This window comes from Bombina bombina, chromosome 3 (genome assembly GCF_027579735.1).
Source record: "Bombina bombina isolate aBomBom1 chromosome 3, aBomBom1.pri, whole genome shotgun sequence".
In the NCBI taxonomy this organism is placed as follows: domain Eukaryota; kingdom Metazoa; phylum Chordata; class Amphibia; order Anura; family Bombinatoridae; genus Bombina; species Bombina bombina.
The window spans coordinates 1,073,682,634-1,073,701,632 of NC_069501.1; the positions used below are offsets into that span (position 1 = coordinate 1,073,682,634).

Sequence of the window (18,999 nt, forward strand, 5' to 3'; positions counted from 1 at the left end):
GCATTAGTTCACATGTTTCATATAGATAACATTGAGCTCATGCACGTAAAGTGACCTAGGACTGAGCACTGATTGGCTAAACTGCATGTCTGTCAAAAGAACTGAAATAAGGGGGCAGTCAGCAGAAGCTTAGATACAAGATAATTACAGAGGTAAAAAGTATATTAATATAACTGTGTTGGTTGTGCAAAACTGGGGAACGGGTAATAAAGGGATTATGTTTCTTTTTAAACAACAAAAATTCTGGTGTTGACTGTCCCTTTAATTGACGTTGCCATGGATACCGGCCAACGTTTCATACAATAGTTCTATGCATAGATGCCAGAGCACCCGCTGGTTTAGAAATCTTAACAGACCAGATTAAGGACATAAAGGAGAAACTTAACATGTTTAAGGGGGATGTTTATTACAAAGAATTGGATGCTAATAATAAACACAGAATTAATATATTTGAAAAAACAGTTGAGAATAAAAAGAAAAATAAATTTTTAAGAGATTATTATTATAAAAAGAACCAAAACCAGACTAGGAATGATGGCGAACAAATGGAACATGGGGCTGAGAATAATGAGGATGAAGTCTGGTTGAATAATATAGAAATAAATGAATCCAATACTAAACAGGATATACAGATATTGGAAGAACAAATTTATTCACCAGACTACGCTGTGAATAAAGATTTTAATAACTTTATTAAATTTAGCGAGAAACAAAAGGAAATAAAAGGAAAAGAAAGGGATGTTTAGTTTAAGAATAAAAATAAAAACTACAGAAAATACACTAGCTCTAACCACTATTTACATTCTAATACTGGTACTATCCACTAAAAACATTCTAATACTGGTACTATCCACTAAAAACATTCTAATACTGGTACTATCCCAGTTCTGGTTTGCCCCAACGATGAATCAGTTGAGCGAACACCTCCGGATGAAGTTTCCACTCCCCCGGATGAAAAGTCTGGCGACTTAGAAAGTCCGCCTCCCAGTTCTCCACGCCTGGGATGTGGATCGCTGACAGGTGGCAAGAGTGAGACTCTGCCCAGCGAATTATCTTTGAGACTTCTAACATCGCTAGGGAACTCCTGGCTCCTCCTTGATGGTTGATGTAAGCCACAGTCGTGATGTTGTCCGACTGAAATCTGATGAACCTCAGTGTTGCTAACTGAGGCCAAGCTAGAATAGCATTGAATATTGCTCTTAATTCCAGAATATTTATTGGGAGGAGTTTCTCCTCCTGGGTCCACGATCCCTGAGCCTTCAGGGAGTTCCAGACTGCGCCCCAACCTAGAAGGCTGGCATCTGTTGTTACAATCGTCCAATCTGGCCTGCGAAAGGTCATGCCCTTGGACAGATGGACCCGAGAAAGCCACCAGAGAAGAGAATCTCTGGTCTCCTGATCCAGATTTAGTAGAGGGGACAAATCTGAGTAATCCCCATTCCACTGACTTAGCATGCATAATTGCAGCGGTCTGAGATGCAGGCGCGCAAATGGCACTATGTCCATTGCCGCTACCATTAAGCCGATTACTTCCATGCACTGAGCCACTGACGGGCGTGGAATGGAATGAAGCACACGGCAAGCATTTAGAAGTTTTGATAACCTGGACTCCGTCAGGTAAATTTTCATCTCTACAGAATCTATAAGAGTCCCTAGGAAGGAGACTCTTGTGAGTGGTGATAGAGAACTCTTTTCCACGTTCACTTTCCACCCATGCGACCTCAGAAATGCCAGAACTATCTCTGTATGAGACTTGGCCATTTGAAAGCTTGACGCCTGTATCAGGATGTTGTCTAGATACGGAGCCACCGCTATGCCTCGCGGTCTTAGAACCGCCAGAAGTGAGCCCAGAACCTTTGTAAAGATTCTCGGGGCCGTAGCCAACCCGAAGGGAAGAGCTACAAACTGGTAATGCCTGTCTAGAAAGGCAAATCTCAGGTACCGATAATGATCTTTATGAATCGGTATGTGAAGGTAGGCATCCTTTAAGTCCACTGTGGTCATGTACTGACCCTCTTGGATCATGGGTAGGATGGTTCGAATAGTTTCCATTTTGAATGATGGAACTCTTAGGAATTTGTTTAAGATCTTTAGGTCCAAGATTGGTCTGAAAGTTCCCTCTTTCTTGGGAACCACAAACAGATTTGAGTAAAATCCCTGTCCTTGTTCCGTCCGCGGAACCGGGTGGATTACCCCCATTACTAGGAGGTCTTGTACACAGCGTAGGAATGCCTCTTTCTTTATCTGGTTTTCTGATAACCTTGATAGATGGAATCTCCCTCGAGGAGGAGAAGCTTTGAAGTCCAGAAGATATCCCTGAGATATGATCTCCAACGCCCAGGGATCCTGGACATCTCTTGCCCACGCTGGGCGAAGAGAGAAAGTCTGCCCCCCACTAGATCCGTTTCCGGATAGGGGGCCGTTCCTTCATGCTGTCTTGGGGGCAGTAGTAGGTTTTCTGGCCTGCTTGCCCTTGTTCCAGGACTGGTTAGTTTTCCAGGCCTGTCTGTAGTGAGCAACACTTCCTTCCTGTTTTGGGGCGGAGGAAGTTGATGCTGCTCCTGCCTTGAAATTTCGAAAGGTACGAAAATTAGACTGTTTGGCCTTTGATTTGGCCCTGTCTTGAGGAAGGGTATGACCCTTACCTCCAGTAGTGTCAGCAATAATTTCTTTCAAGCCGGGCCCGAATAAGGTCTGCCCCTTGAAAGGAATATTAAGTAATTTCGATTTTGAAGTCACGTCAGCTGACCAGGATTTAAGCCATAGCGCTCTCCGCGCCTGGATGGCGAATCCGGAGTTCTTAGCCGTTAGTTTAGTCAAATGTACAATGGCATCAGAAACAAATGCATTAGCTAGCTTAAGCGATTTAAGCTTGTCCATAATTTCATCCAATGGAGATGTGTGAATGGCCTCTTCCAGAGACTCAAACCAGAATGCCGCAGCAGCAGTGACAGGCGCAATGCATGCAAGGGGCTGCAAAATAAAACCTTGTTGAACAAACATTTTCGTAAGGTAACCTTCTAATTTTTTATCCATTGGATCCGAAAAAGCACAACTATCCTCCACCGGGATAGTGGTACGCTTAGCTAAAATAGAAACTGCTCCCTCCACCTTAGGGACCGTCTGCCATAAGTCCCGTGTAGTGGCGTCTATTGGAAACATCTTCCTAAATATAGGAGGTGGGGAAAATGGCACACCGGGTCTATCCCACTCCTTGCTAATAATTTCAGTAAGCCTTTTAGGTATAGGAAAAACGTCAGTACACACCGGTACCGCATAGTATCTATCCAGCCTACACAATTTCTCTGGAATTGCCACTGTGTTACAGTCATTTAGAGCAGCTAAAACCTCCCCAAGCAATACACGGAGGTTCTCAAGCTTAAATTTAAAATTAGAGATCTCTGAATCAGGTTTCCCCTGATCAGATCCGTCACCCACAGAATGAAGCTCTCCGTCCTCATGTTCTGCAAACTGTGACGCAGTATCAGACATGGCTCTTACAGCACCAGCGCGCTCTGCATCTCTCCTAATCCCAGAGCTATCGCGCTTGCCTCTCAATTCTGGCAATCTAGATAATACTTCTGACAGGGTATTATTCATGATTGTAGCCATGTCCTGTAAAGTAATTGCTATGGGCGTCCCTGATGTACATATTAGCACGCGCCCCCTGAGCGGGAGGCGAAGGTACTGACACGTGAGGAGAGTTAGTCGGCATAACTTCCCCCTCGTCGTCTGGTGATAATTCTTTTATAGATAAAGACTGACCTTTATTATTTAAAGTGAAATCAATACATTTAGTACACATATTTCTATGGGGCTCCACACTGGCCTTCAAACATAGTGAACAAACAGATTCATCTGTGTCAGACATGTTTAAACAGACTAGCAATGACTAGTCACTTTAAAATAAATTTACAAGCAATAAAGAAAACGCTACTGCGCCTTTAAGAAGCACAAAAAACTGTCACAGTTGAAATAACAATGAACCAAATCAGTTATAGCAACCATATTTTCACAGTAAATGTATTAAGTTAGCAGAGCATTGCACCCACTTGCAAATGGATGATTAACCCCTTAATACCCAAACCGGATAATCAATAGAGAAAAAAACGTTTTTTCAACACAGTCAAGCACACTGTCACAGGTCTGCTGTGACCGATTACCTCCCTCAAAATAACTTTTGAAGTCCCTTGAGCTCTCTAGAGACGTCCTGGGTCATGCAGGAAGAAGCAGGAAGACTGAGACTGAATTTTTACTGCGCAAAAAAGCGCTAAAATAGGCCCCTCCCACTCATTATTACAACAGTGGGAAGCCTCAGTTAACTGTTTATATGCAGAAATATAAGTCAGCCATGTGGAAAAATTCATGCCCCAATAAGTTTTATCACCAATGTACCTCACAAAAACGATTGAACATGCCAGCAAACGTTTTAAACATCCTTTTTTTAAAGAGTATGTATCTCTATTGATAAGCCTGATACCAGTCCTTCTACTGCATTTAAGGCTTATTACATTACTTCAGTATTAGCAGCATTTTCTTAGTCAAATTCCATTCCTTAGAAAATTACTTTACTGCATATACATCAATCATCATGATACCAGTCGCTTTCGCTGCATTTAAGGCTTTACTTACATTACATCGGTATCAGCAGTATTTTCTTAGTCAATTCCATTCCTTAGAAAAATATTTTACTGCACATACCTTATTTGCAGGAGACCCCGCACGCTATTCCCTTTCTGAAGTTACCCCACTCCTCAGAATGTGCGAGAACAGCTAGTGGATCTTAGTTACTTCTGCTAAGATCATAGAAAACGCAGGCAGATTCTTCTTCCAAATACTGCCTGAGAAAAGAACAGCACACTCCGGTGCCATTTAAAAATAACAAACTTTTGATTGAAGAAATGATAAAGTATAAAACACCACTCTCCTCTCCCGACCTCCATCTATGTTGAGGGTTGCAAGAGAATGACTGGATATGACATGTGAGGGGAGGAGCTATATAGCAGCTCTGCTTTGGGTGATCCTCTTGCAACTTCCTGTTGGGAAGGGAATATATCCCATAAGTAATGGATGACCCGTGGACTGAATACACTTAACAAGAGAAATTGTCCAATCAGAGGCCAGATATGTCGTTCTGATTTTCTGACTGCTGCTTTTTAAACTCATGTAAGTTGTACATTTATCCCTCTGAGGAAGAAGGAAACTTTGAAACGCGTCAGGGACGTTGTACTTATAATTACAGAGTTATTTTAGACTCTGATGTGGTTGTTGCTTTGATATCCATCAGACGATTTTATGAAATCACTATTTTTTGCCTTACTCTTACCCCATAACGATTGAGGTCTGACTTGTGAGTGGGATTTTCTATATTTCTGTACTGTATGTATATGGAATAAAAAGTACTTCACTATTTTGGGCTATTTCCCATTTCTTTTCTCACTAACATGTATTGAAACGAATCAGGAAGCCATACTGTGGATATCTTGATCAAGCACTTCAGACGCTGCACAGCTGAGTAACCTTTCCAGTTTCCGTTACTCTCTTCACTACGGACCTGGAGAGACCATCTAGTTGGGCATTGTTTATAAAAGGTGGCTACTTACCTCATATGGATTGAGGATTTTAGAAGTGTGTGGTGATAGGGGGGATTCGTTACCCCATAATAGTTTATACACCTTTTGTCCAGAGTTGTCACAGAAGGAAGGCGCTGACACCCAGTCTTATATGTGTATATATATATATATATATATATATATATATATATATATATATATATATATATATATATATACACACACACACACATAAGCCTAAGAGTCCAGCTGTTTGTAGATCACCCTCTTAAGAGTGGATTACAACAGTGCAACTCTTGGCAGGGCCCTCTACCCATTTGATCCCTTTAATTGTTTTGTTGTACTCCCCTTTGATTATAGCGCTGCGGAATCTGTTGGCGCTCTACAAATAACCGATAATAATAATAAATACATACATACACATACTGATTGGTGGCTGCACATGTGTGATTGGCTCACCCATGTGCATTGATATTTCTTCAACAAAGGATATCTGAAGAATGAAGGAAATTAAATAGAAGTGAATTGGAATGTTGTTTAAAACTGTATTCTCTATCTGAATCATGAAATAAAGATTTTGGGTTTCATGTCCCTTTAAAGTTGAAATTGGCTAGTATCATTAAAATAGATTTATGTTAAATTATGTAATTAATTTGTGCTTTGGATAACTCAAAATGACATATTAGAAATTATTAAATTGACCCCACCCGGCTACTTCATAATGCCACCTGGCTAAATACCACACACGGTACGTGTGGCTAAATACTACACACAAGAAGAAAAAAAGAAAAGAAAAAGAAAAAAACATAAGCTAATCATTGACAGAGGGACAAGATAATAGAACTTTACCCTTAGCGTTTATACAATGCTCCTCCTAAAACTTGATTATTCTTACAAAACAAGCACAGACCTATGTACAAGGTGCATGTAAATGTGATAACAAGCTTGTGACCTGCATGTCTCACAGTGCAACTAAATAGCACAGACACCTCAAACCCCTTAGATAAGAATAACCTGGCATTCAGATAGCAGAAACAATTCTACAGGATGGAAACAGAAAAGAAAATGCATTCAAAACACCCTCAACCTTGTGACTGAGAAGGGGGGGAGGGGGCAATGAAGAAAAGAAAAAAAGGCTCAAAATAGAACTTTTCAATAAAAAAATTAAATTAGGTGAAACACACTGCATAATATTGCATGTATAAAGGTGTTAGCTTACAGGTTACATAACAGAGAGAGGATCAGAAAGTGTGTGTGTGTGTGTGTGCGTGCGTGTGCGTGCATGTGTGTATACAATAATGTCAACTATTTCTTAGAGATTAATTCTATACATTTAGTAGTAAGGTTATTAAATATACAGTTCCATGGTTATCTTGTGGTTTAAAAACGTTAATTTTTCATAATTCCTTTGCTGAACAGGTTTGGTGACTACAAGACACCATCTTGTTCAGATCATTAGTTAAGAATGACCATTATGGATGATGACACTATACCTTGTATTAAAAGGAGAAGTGATTAAAAATAAAACTTAAAATCGATTGTATAGAACACGCAATTTTCCATATGTACTTCTATTACCAATGAGAGCTCAGGAGCGTGCACGTGTCATCATCTGGAAGCAGTGTATGCAACAATGTTTGTAGCAATGTTATATATTGATGCAAACATTACTATCAGACTGCTAAACATATGTGAATGCTTCTAAAATCCTATCACACTACCTAGGTTTCGTCTTCAACAAAGGATATCAAGAGAACAAAAGCAAATATGATCAAAGAAATATATTTGGAAAGTTGTTTAAAGCTACATGCTATATCTGAATCAAGGGTATTTAATTTGGACTTTACTTTTCCTTTAAGTGTGTATGAACTAATATCAGGTCTGAACTATGATCCTGCCAGTGAATAAGAAAAGACATTTCTATATTAAACTTGGGATATGCCTTTGAATGGAAAGTTAACCATATATCTAGTATAACTAAAGTTATAAGCGTTATTTTAGATACAGAATACGGGCATAAAATCTAGAAAACAATCCGTAAAGACTTTTTCCCAAAGCTTCCATAAGATAAACAGTTTTAATGAGCTAAAACTCTTCTCCGGAAGCAACCCAAGAACATTTGTAACAATAAGAAGAGTAGAAATTGAATAAAATTACTGAAATAATCATTAAAAACTCATTATACAAAAAACTAATTTTGTTAGTTCCTGTGTTTGGCTTTTACCTCCTAATTACAATTTATGCTTTCAAACGTTCTCACTAATGTCTGTTCATAAAGTACGAGTATCACTCGGCACCAATGCTTGCGCTAAATAAAAGTACTCAACAAGAAAGATTAAAAAGAAATACCTAGAAACACAGGAGCATTACTTAAATGGACATAAAACAAGGAGATGAAAACAACCTTATAAAAAAATGTAGTGGGTAGTTCAAAAAATCTTCTAGCAGAGGATATGGCTAGAAGAAATATTATTTTACATGAAAGAAGTTTAACGTCCAAAGTATGCATAGGCTTAAAAGGAGGAGCCTGCAAAACCCTTAAAGAGACATTAAACACTAAATAAATGCTAGATAGAATTATGCATTCAAATAAAAAACTAATCTGAGATTAACATGTAAATGCATTTTTTAAAGTTTTATTGGTTGTTTAAATAGTGAGAAAGTAAGTGTAAAGTTTTAATGTCTATAACACAATGGGAGCTGCCATGTTGTAACTTAGGTTACTTTCTCTGCTGTGGCCAATAAGAGACAGTTATAAAAAAGGTCACTAGAGTATGCAGCCAATGACTGTGTGGATTATAACCGTGGTCTGCAATTTCATTTCTAACAGGAACTGAAATACTCACAATTTAAGAATGGAATTACAGTAAAAGGGGGCAAAATAAATAAAGTATATTGTCTTGAGTCTTTTTATATTTACGATTTACCATTTTATATTACCATCTAAAAGTGTTTAATGTCCCTTTAACACTAGGTTAAGACGGCAAGGAGGAGAAATAGGTTTAATAACAGGTTTAATTTGGACTAGAGCCTGAACGAAACAATGAATATTAGGAAGATCAGCAATCTTCCTGTGAAATTATACAGAAAGGGCAGACATTTGTCCTTTTAGAGAACTAGCAGATAAACCCTTATCTAAACCATCCTTTAAAAACATAAGAATCATAGTTATTCTAAAAAATGCCAGGAAAAACAATGGTCGATACACCAAGAAAACAATTTATGCTTACCAGATAAATTTCTTTCCTTCCTGGCAGGGAGAGTCCATAACTTCATTCATTACTGTTGGGAAACACAACACCTGGCCACCAGGAGGAGGCAAAGACACCCCCAGCCAAAGGCTTAAATATTGCTCCGACATCCCCTATACCCCAGACATTCTGCTGAGGGAACAAGTAAAAGTAGGAGAAACATCAGGGTATAAACGTGCCAGAAAAAATATAAAAAGGGAGCCGCCCATCAAAAACATACATTACATGTAGGGTCGTGGACTCTCCCTGCCAGGAAGGAAAGGAATTTATCTGGTAAGCATAAATTATGTTTTCCTTCCATAAAGGCAGGGAGAGTCCACAACTTCATTACTTACTGTTGGGAAAACTATACCCAAGCTCCAGAGGACACCGAATGAATAACGGGAGGGAACAGAAAAAAGAAAAAAAAAAAAAAAGAAAAGGCGGACCCTATTCTGAGGGTACCACAGCCTGCAAAACTTTTCTCCCGAAAGCTGCTTCAGCCAAAGCAAAGACATCAAACTTGTAAAATTTAGAAAAAGTGTGTAAGGAGGACAAGGTAGCCGCTTTAAAAATCTGATCCATTAAGGCTTCGTTCTTAAAAGCCCAAGAGGAAGACACTGCTCTAGTGGAATAAGCTGTTATCCTCTCAGGAGGCTGTCGTTCCACTGTATCATAAGCTAAGCGGATGACACTCCTCAACCAGAAAGATAAGGAAGTCGTAGTAGCCTTGTGCCCCTTACACTTCCCATATAGATGACAAAGAGGAAGATTGTCTAAATTCCTTAGCCTGAAGATAGAACTTCAAGGCACGAACCACATCTAGATTGTGAAGCAAACGTTCCTTCGCTGAAGGATTAGGACACAAGGAAGACACAACAATCTCTTGATTATTGTTATGATCCGACACTACCTTAGGGAGGAACCCTAATTTAATTTAGTGTGCAAAACCACCTTATCAGCATGAAAAAAACAGATAAGGGGGTCACATTGCAAAGCAGAAATCTCAGAAACTCTGCGCACAGAAGCAATAGCAAACAAAAAAAGAACCTTCCAAGATAACAATTTAATGTCAACAGTATGCATAGGCTCAAACAGAGCCTGCTGCAAAACACTAAGAACAAGATTGAGGCTCCAAGGCGGAGCCCCAGATCTAAACACAGGTCTGATCCTAGTCAGAGCCTTAACAAAGGACTGCACATCCAGAAGCTCAGCCAATCTTTTGTGCAGTAATACCGACAGGGCCAATATTTGTCCCTTCAGGGAACTAGCAGATAAACCCTTCTCCATTCCATCCAATTCTGGCAACCTTAACCTTATGCCAGGAAAAAACACGCTCTTCACACCAGTACAAGTAAGTCCTCCACACTTTATGGTAGATACGACGAATAACTGGCTTACGAGCTTGAACCAGAGGGTTGATAACACTCTCAGAAAACCCTCTCAGCTAAGACTAAGCGTTCAATCTCCACGCAGTGAGCCTCAGAGAATTTTGAATAATGAAGGGACCCTGTATCAGCAGATCTCTGCAACAAGGTAACCTCCACTGAGGAGATGAGGACATCCCCACCAGATCCGCAAATCACATCCTTCGCGGCCACAAAGGAGCAATCAGAATCACTGATGCTCGCTCCTGCTTGATGCGAGCCACCACATGAGGGAGAAGCGGTAATGGAGGAAAAAGATATAAGACTCTGAACCTCCATGGTACTGATAGGGCATATATATCAATTCCGCCTGAGGATCCCTCGATCTCGACCCGTAACTGGGTAGTTAGGTATTGAGGCGGGATGTCATGAGATCTATCTCCGGCGTCCCCCACTCGCTGCATATCTCTGCAAACACCTCGGGTGAAGAGACCATCCCCCCTGGGTGAAAAAATTGCCTACTGAGGAAGTCCACTTCCCAGTTGACCACACACGAAATGTTGATAGCCGACGACGTACATCCGTGAGTCTTCACCCCACTCTAGTATCTGAGATACTTCTTTCATCACCAAGGAACTTCTCGTCCCCCCCCCCCCCCCATGGTTGATGTAGGCATCCTAGGATATATTGCCTGATTGGAATCTGATAAACAGGGACGAACCCAGAAGGGGCCAAGCCTTCAAGGCATTGAAGACTGCACGTGGTTCCAAAATATTGATCGGAAGGGAGGACTCCTCCTGAGTCCACAGATCTTGTGCCTTCTTGGCACCCCAAATGGCTCCCCAGCCGGAAAGGCTTGCGTTCCATAGTCACAATCTCACAGGACAGTCTCAAGAAGCACGTGCCTTGGGACAGATTGTCTGGACAGAGCCACCAAGAGAGTGAGTCTCTCGACAGGTTGTCCAGCACGATCTGTTGAGACAGATCTGCATTGTCGCCGTTCCATTGTCTCAGCATGCATAGTTATAAGGGTCTGAGATGGAATCTGGCAAAAGGAATGATGTCCATACAAGACACCATGAGTCCAATCACCTCCATACACTGAGCTACTGAGGGTCTCAAGGAGGCCTGGAGGGCAAGACATGTAGAAGTTAGCTTGCAACGTCTCTGATCTGTGAGGTATATTTTTATGGATATGGATTGAGAAGGGACTACGAATGTTCTTCCGCTAGACGAAAAGATGGTGCCTGTACCAAGATATCGTCCAAGTATGGCGCTACTGCAATACCTTGTGTTCTGGCAACGGCTAGAAGAGCCCCAGAACCTTCGTAAATATTCTTGGAGCAGTAGCTAGGTCAAACGGAAGAGCTATGAACTGGAAGTGTTGGTCCAGAAAGGCAAACCTCAGGAATTGAAAATGTTCCCTGTGAATCGGGACGTGAAGGTATGCATCCTTCAGGTGTATTGTGGTCATAAACTGTCCTTCCTGAATCAGAGGCAGGATTGACCGTATTGTTTCTATCTTGAAAGAGGGAACACTCAGAAACTTGTTTAGGTACACTTTAGGTCCAGATTTGGATGAAAAGTTTCCTCCTCCTTTGGAACCACGAAAAGGTATGAATAAAACCCCAAACTTCTTTCTGCTGTAGGTACCAGGACAATTACTCCTAGAGAGGAGAGATCCCAAACGCAATCTAAGAAGGCAGCCCACTTTTCTTGTCTTGGAGACAGACTGGAGAGCAGGAATCTGCCCCTGGCCGGATGAGACTTATCCTTGAGATACAACCTCCAGGACCCAAGGCTCCTGTACATCCTGGAACCAAGCGTCTGTCTCTTTTTTTTTTTTCCAGTCTGCCCCCTACTGGTTCCGATCCCGGAACGGGGGCCGCCACTTCATGCCGATTTGTTCCAGGAGAGAGCCGGCTTCCAAGTACTCTTGGGCTGCTTGGACTTGGATGAGGATTGCTGTCGCTGTGACTTGTCAGCACGAAAGGAACGAAAATTAGACAGTTGCCATCCCTTAGGCCTATTCTGCTTATTCTGCGGTAGGAAGGCACCTTTCCCTCCGGTTACCGTAGAGATAATGGAGTCCAGCCCTGGACCGAATAAAATCTTCCCCTTGAAGGGAAGAGAAAGGAGTCTGGATTTAGAAGCCATATCCACAGACCAAGACTTCAACCAGAGAGCCCGGCAGGCTAGAACCGCAAAGCCAGAAGCCTTTGCATTTAGGCGAATAATCCGCATATTTGCGTCACAGATTAAAGAGTTATCAATTCTCAGTGCTTTAATTCTCTCCTTAATATCCGAGGGGAGTCTCCACCTCAAAGAGCTCCGACAGTGTTGCACCAGTAGGTAGCTGCTCCGGCAACTGCGGCTACAGCTGCCGCCAGTATATAAAAAAAACCTCTGTATGTCACATCTTCCTCAGAAAATTTTCTTTTTTCTGATCCAAAGGCTCTCTAAAAGAACTATCCTCCAGAGGGATAGTAGTATGCTTAGCCAGCGTGGATAGTGCCATTCACCTTAGGGATGGAGCCCAACAAATCAAATTAAGAGTCAAGAAGTGGGAATAATTTTTTAAAAGTAGACGAGGGGGAAAAATAAGTTCCTACTCTTTCCCATTCATTACTAATAATGTTCGCCATCTTAACTGGCACAGGAAAAGTCAAAGGGACCTCCCTATCTTCATAAACCCTGTCTAATTTAGGGATCTTAGGTTCCTCATGGAGTGTAGCCTCTGGAACCTCTAGTGTAGACAGAACCTCCTTTAATAAAAAACGCAGATGCTCAATTTTAAATCTAAAGGAGGTTTAGAAACTGAATTCTAACTCGGAAAGTTCACCTTCTGAAGCTACAGAGGTTAACACATCCTCGGATAGCTGGAACATAGTAGCTAAATCCGACAAATATTTAGATGACTCTAGGTCAGGAGAACTATTTTTAACCTCTCTCTTGCGTTTGTAAGGCACTCAGGGCCGCAGACACCACTGATTGTAACTGCACAGTTAAGTCGGCTGGAAAAAGCCCCCTCCAGGTGGAGGATTAGTTGAGCTACAAGGAACTGCATGTGGAGCGGGTAATGTAGAAAGGCAGTCATTTCTCAGGACCCAGATTACTGAGAAGTAGACGGCTCAGAGGGGCTAATAGCGCTATGAGTATTAGCAGGGTTTGCAGAAAAACATTCCCTGCATCTCCAGACTAACTTTCATGAATACTCTCACTGAGAGGTTGACATGATTACTTAAAACTCCAGTCCTTTCTTGAAGGGAACATACCCATTACAGGACTATCCAAATCTTCTGGCACTTCTCTGCCACCTCATATAGTGACGAAAGGCAAAGAATGACTGGGGGATAGGGGAAGTGGGAGGGATATTTAAGCTTTTGGCTGGGGTGTCTTTGCCTCCTCCTGTTGGCCAGATGTTGTATTTCCCAACAGTAAGGAATGAAATCATGGACTCTCCCTGTCTTATGGAAGGAAATATAAGTTTCGCAAACTTTTTGATAAATTTTTCTAGAAACAAGCTTTCGAGCATGAATCAAAGTGGTAATCACAGAATCTGAGAAACCAATATGGATTAAGCGTTCCATCCAGATCTAAAGTCTCTAAACTTTATGGCATGGAAATTGAACAAGGGATCTTCAGATAGGTCCGACCTTAGAGGAAGAGGCCAAGGCGGGTAAACTGGACATAGGCATACCAAATCCTGCGAGGCCATGCTAGGGCAATTAGGATTATACATGACTGTTCTATTTTTATCTTGGAAATCAAGAGGAGGAAACAGATAAGCAGGCTGGAATGACCAAGGAACTACTAGAGCATCCATAACCTCTGCTTGAGGATCTCTGAACCTCGCAAAGCACCTGGGGAGTTTGTTGTTCAAATAAGAGGCCATCAGATCTATTTCTGGCAGGCCCCAAAAATCCGCAATCAGGTAGAACATCCTGATGAAGAGACCACTCCTGTGGATGCAGAGACTGGTGACTGAGAAAGTCTGCTTCCCAATTGTTCACTTCTGGGATGTGAATGGAAGTTATTAGGCAAGAATTTACTTCTGCCCAAGAGAGAATTTGAGACACCCCCTAGATGGTTGACATAAGCTACATCTAAGATTTTCTGTCTGGAAACAAAGATAGAACCCTCTTTTCAACAGAGGCCAAGCTTGAAGGGCCCAGGAAAGTGCACAGAGTTCTAGAATATTGACTGGTAACCTTGTCTCTTGAGGATCCCAAACTCCCTGTGCTGTTAGAGCCCCCCAAACAGCAAACTTGCATCTGTAGTGATCACAGACCAGGTAGGACAAGCAAAAGAAGCCCCCTGAATGATAGACTAATGATTTAGCCACCAAGTTAGAGACTAGTTTGTGTTGGAATCTAAGAACATCTTTTGAGATATCCGAGTATGATCCCCACACCATTGACGTAGCATACAAAGCTGAAGAGGCTTCATGTGAAATTGAGCAAATGGAATTGCATCTGAAGCTGCAATCATGAAACCTAGTACCTCCATACGCAGAGCTACTGAGGGAAATGAAAGACTAAAGGTTCAAACAGGCTGATACCAATTGTATTAGTCTCTGCTCTGTAAAAGAAAAATTCATGGACACAATCTATTTGGAAACCTAAAAAGCTAACCTTTGTCTGAGGACTCAAATAACTCTTTGGTAAATTGATCCTCCAACTATATTTTAGAAAAAAACAACAATATTTGTTTTGTAAGAAAATTTGCTAAATTAAAAAAATTCAGCTAGTATCAAGATATCGTCCACATAAATAAATACAGAAATACCATGAGTTCCGATTACAAACAAAAGGGCACTCAGAACCTTGGTAAAAATTCTTGGAGCTGTAGCTAGACCAAATGGAATAGCAACAAACTGATAACGCTTTCCCAGAAAAGCAAACCTCAGCATCTGGTTATGTTCTGACTGAATTGGAATTTGAAAGTCAGCATCCTTTAAATCTATCGTGGACATAAAGTGACCTCATTGAATAAAAAGGTAGTATAGTCGTGATAGTTTACATTTTATAAGAGGATATTCTTACAAATTAGTTTAGAGTTTTCATATCCAAAATTGGTCTGAAAGTCTTCCTTCTTTGGAATAATGAAGATTTGATTAAAATCCCATTCCCTGTTCATGTAAAGAAACAATTACGCCCATATCTTCCAGATTTGAGACAGATTGAAGAAAAGCTTGAGCTTTTATTGGATTCTTTTGAATATGGGACAGGAAAAACCTTCCTAAAGGAAGGCATTGTTCTCAAACCAATTTGATATCTTGAGAAATAATTTTCAGAACCCAGAGATCTGGTACAGATCAAAACTAAACCTTCTGAAAGAGGTTTAACCTGCCTCCTACCAGTAATACCGGGTTGGGGGCCGTAACTTCCTGTGTCTTTGGAGGCTTGAACAGATTTCTTATTCTGTTTGGTTTTGTTCCAATTTGAATTGGGTCTCCAGACTGAACCGTAGGAGCTGGAGTCGTCCGTTTTCTGTTGTTTATACTGTTGAAAGGAATGAAGACAATTAGGAGCTTTAATTTTTCATTTTGATTTCTTGTCTTGAGAAAGAAAACAAAAAGTAATCTAGATTTAGACACCATATCAGCATTTCAGGATTTTAGCAATAGGGCTCTCCTGGTAAGAATGGCTTTTAACATCGATTGTCATAATATCAAATATAGCATCACAAATAAAATTATTTGCACTTTGAAGTAGACCTATTAGATTAGAACTTCCAGGGTTATCAGGACACTATTGTGCACAACTGGATAACCAGTAATTAGAAGCAGTAGCTATATCAGCAATAGTTATAGCTGGTCTGAGTATATAACTAGTATATGAAAAGGCCCTTCTTAGAAAATATTCTAATTTTCTATCCAAAGGGTCCTTAAAAGAAGTACTGTCTTCTAAAGAAATTTTAGAATGTTTAGTTAGAGTGGAAATGGCCGCATCTACTTTGGGAACTGTTTCCCATAATTCTAGATTAGCAGTAGGTAAAGAATATATCTTTTTAAATTTTGTAGAAGGAGTAAAATATATACCTGGATTAGACCGTTCCCGAGCAATCATGTCAGAGACAGCATCAGGTATAGGGAAAATCTCAGGGAGATTAACAACCGTTTTAAACACTGAATTTAAATGATTACAATGTTTATTATCAGGTTTAGGTTCTTCAACCTCTAATGTGACCAAAACCTCTTTTAAAAGAGTACGATATGTTCAACTTTGAATAAAGAGGAATTATCAGGTTCTAGATCAGATGAGGGAGTTTCACTCTTATAGGAAAACTCACCTTCTGAAGATACTTCAGTATACTTTGGATCAGGACGCGCATTACTTGTAGTAGGTAAAACTTGTTTGAACAGCAGCTGCCTACGTAATAGTGGTAGTAATTAAGTTCTTCATTTCAGGATGTACTCCACCTGCACCTTCCTGTAATGAACAGATAGCAGGTGCATTATTACCCAGAGATACATTAGATCAATCGGTATGCAATAACAAATCTCAGCATGAGCCACATAAATAAGCTGAAGTACTTCAGTTGTTTTACAATAAGAACACTTAATATTGGTAGAAAGTTGTTCTAGGGTAAATTTAGGGACAGATTTATTTTGCTCCATTATAGCAAAGTGCAAAAATGTGATGCAATAAGTACTATATCAATAACCCCTTTCAAGTGAAGGTAAAGTTTACTGTTATTGACTACCGCTATGCATACATAAATAGTCCCTTAATGTAGTTGCTAACTTTTTTTAAATTAAAACTATTGTTCTTAAAATAGTGTTTAAAATGTCTATTGTTTCACTTGCGACTCCAAGCTTCTATTGTCCAATTTTGGTGAGCCTGTGCTAATTGTAGCCTCAGTTTCCTGTTCTTAGCTGACAGGAGTGGCACCCGGTGTGGTCTTCTGCTGCTGCAGCCCATCTGTTTCAAGGTTTGACGTGTTCGTTCAGAGATGCTATTCTGCATACCTTGGTTGTAACGAGTGATTATTTGAGTTACTGTTGCCTTTCTATCATCTCAGCAGTCTACCCATTCGCCTCTGATCTGATGTCAACAAGGTATTTTTGGCCACACAACTGCAGCTCACTGGACATTTTCTCTTTTTCGGACCATTCTCAGTAAACCCAAGAGATGGTTGTGCGTGAAAATCCCAGTAGATCAGCAGTTTTTTAAATACTTAGACCAGCCCGTCTGGCACCAAGAACCATGCCACGTTCAAAGTCACTGAAATCCCCTTTCTTCCCCATTCTGATGCTCGGTTTGAACTTCAGCAAGCAGTCTTCACCACGTCTAGAATGCATTGAGTTGCTGCCATGTGATTGGCTGATTAGCAATTTGTGTTACCAAGCAATTGTACAGGTGTACCCTAATAAAGTGTGATATATATCTGTGTTTATATTGTGTGTGTGTGTGTGTGTGTGTGTGTGTGTGTGTGTGTATATATATATATATAATAATGCTGTAGACCTCTTGTTTGAGGAATATTTCCAATACCTTGTTGACTGTATGCCACGAAAAATGAAGGCAGTTCTGAAGGCAAAAGGGGGCAAGGTGTACCTAATAAAGTGGCCGGTGAGCGAGTATATTATATTAATAAATATTACATATATATATATATATATATATATATATATATTTTTTTTTTTTTTATTTTTTTTTTAATGAATATGAAGTAATGAAGTAGCAGTTAAAAGGATGCTTAACAGATTAAATGGCAATATTGTAACCCATTAATAAATCCTCTAAATTCCAGGATATGAGCAAATAGAATCATAAAAGCAAAAAAAAAAATAAAAAAAAAATTACATAGATAAATATTTTATATATATTTATTTTTTTATATCACCTTAACTGTAACATCAACTTTTGGTTGTACTCTTATTTATTAACATTACATTCATGTTCAGTGGTTTAATATGTATTTTATACTGAATAATATTTTTTCACACACTTCGATAGATTTACAATGATACATATTGGTAGAACAAGGCCAATAAAAATACTAATATGACATTACTGTAATTATTTAATAAGTCACACAGTAGGACACACTTGAGTAATTTATCCACAAGCACATAAATACTTGAAACACAACTACGAGACTACTGACCTTTGTTATAGAGATAAAGACTTTTTCTAGAATGGCGTTGGGCTGCGCCCTGCGAGGGCCATTTCCTTGGATACCCAGTCGAAGAGCACATGGCTTTGCAATAAACCTAAAACAAACATTACATTTTTGCTGATTAGTCAATCAATTTTTGAATATTTTGTGTTGTAAGGAATCTAATAATAAAAAAACACTGTACTGCACAAAGGGGCAGAGTCCTGTGATTTGATAGTTTTCTCCCTTTAAATGTGTTCCCAATTATCCATTTGTTAGCTGGTGTATATTAAATTGTTAATATATAATATATAATTAATATATATAATTTACCTTTTTTGCCATTACAAATATCTTTTGTATCCCCACAAATACTAACTTCTTCAGTACTGAAGTACTGATTATAGAAAAGCTATAAGAAGAAAAATGTAGAATATATCACAGAATGGTACAAAAATGTTCAATTTTCTATTGTTCTCTCTGGGGGCCTGATGATCAAAGATTTGTAATTGAAGTAGAGACTTTACCGGTGCTGAACTCACTGAATGCTCAAAAAAAAAAGCGTGGAACTCTCCAGCACTGCTAGATCTCATTTCTGTATTTGAAGGAGAGACAAGCCCAGTGCAATATACCACTGCATGATATAAGAGCTTTGTTACACTTACACATTTGTGCATTGTATTTTATATTACTTTACAGTTCTGAATGGGTTTTTCAGTATTA

General features: G+C 39.8%; 1 protein-coding gene across 2 annotated transcripts in view; it reads right to left on the reverse strand.

Moving 5' to 3' along the window:
• The window catches only part of CERS5 (ceramide synthase 5), a 251,544-nt gene that overhangs the window by 152,240 nt on the left and 80,305 nt on the right, over positions 1 to 18,999 (reverse strand). For both annotated transcript variants that reach the window (XM_053708354.1, XM_053708356.1), the window contains exon 2: positions 18,286 to 18,391. In XM_053708354.1, the coding sequence (XP_053564329.1) occupies positions 18,286 to 18,391 (106 nt within the window). The remainder of the gene's footprint in view (positions 1 to 18,285; positions 18,392 to 18,999) is intronic.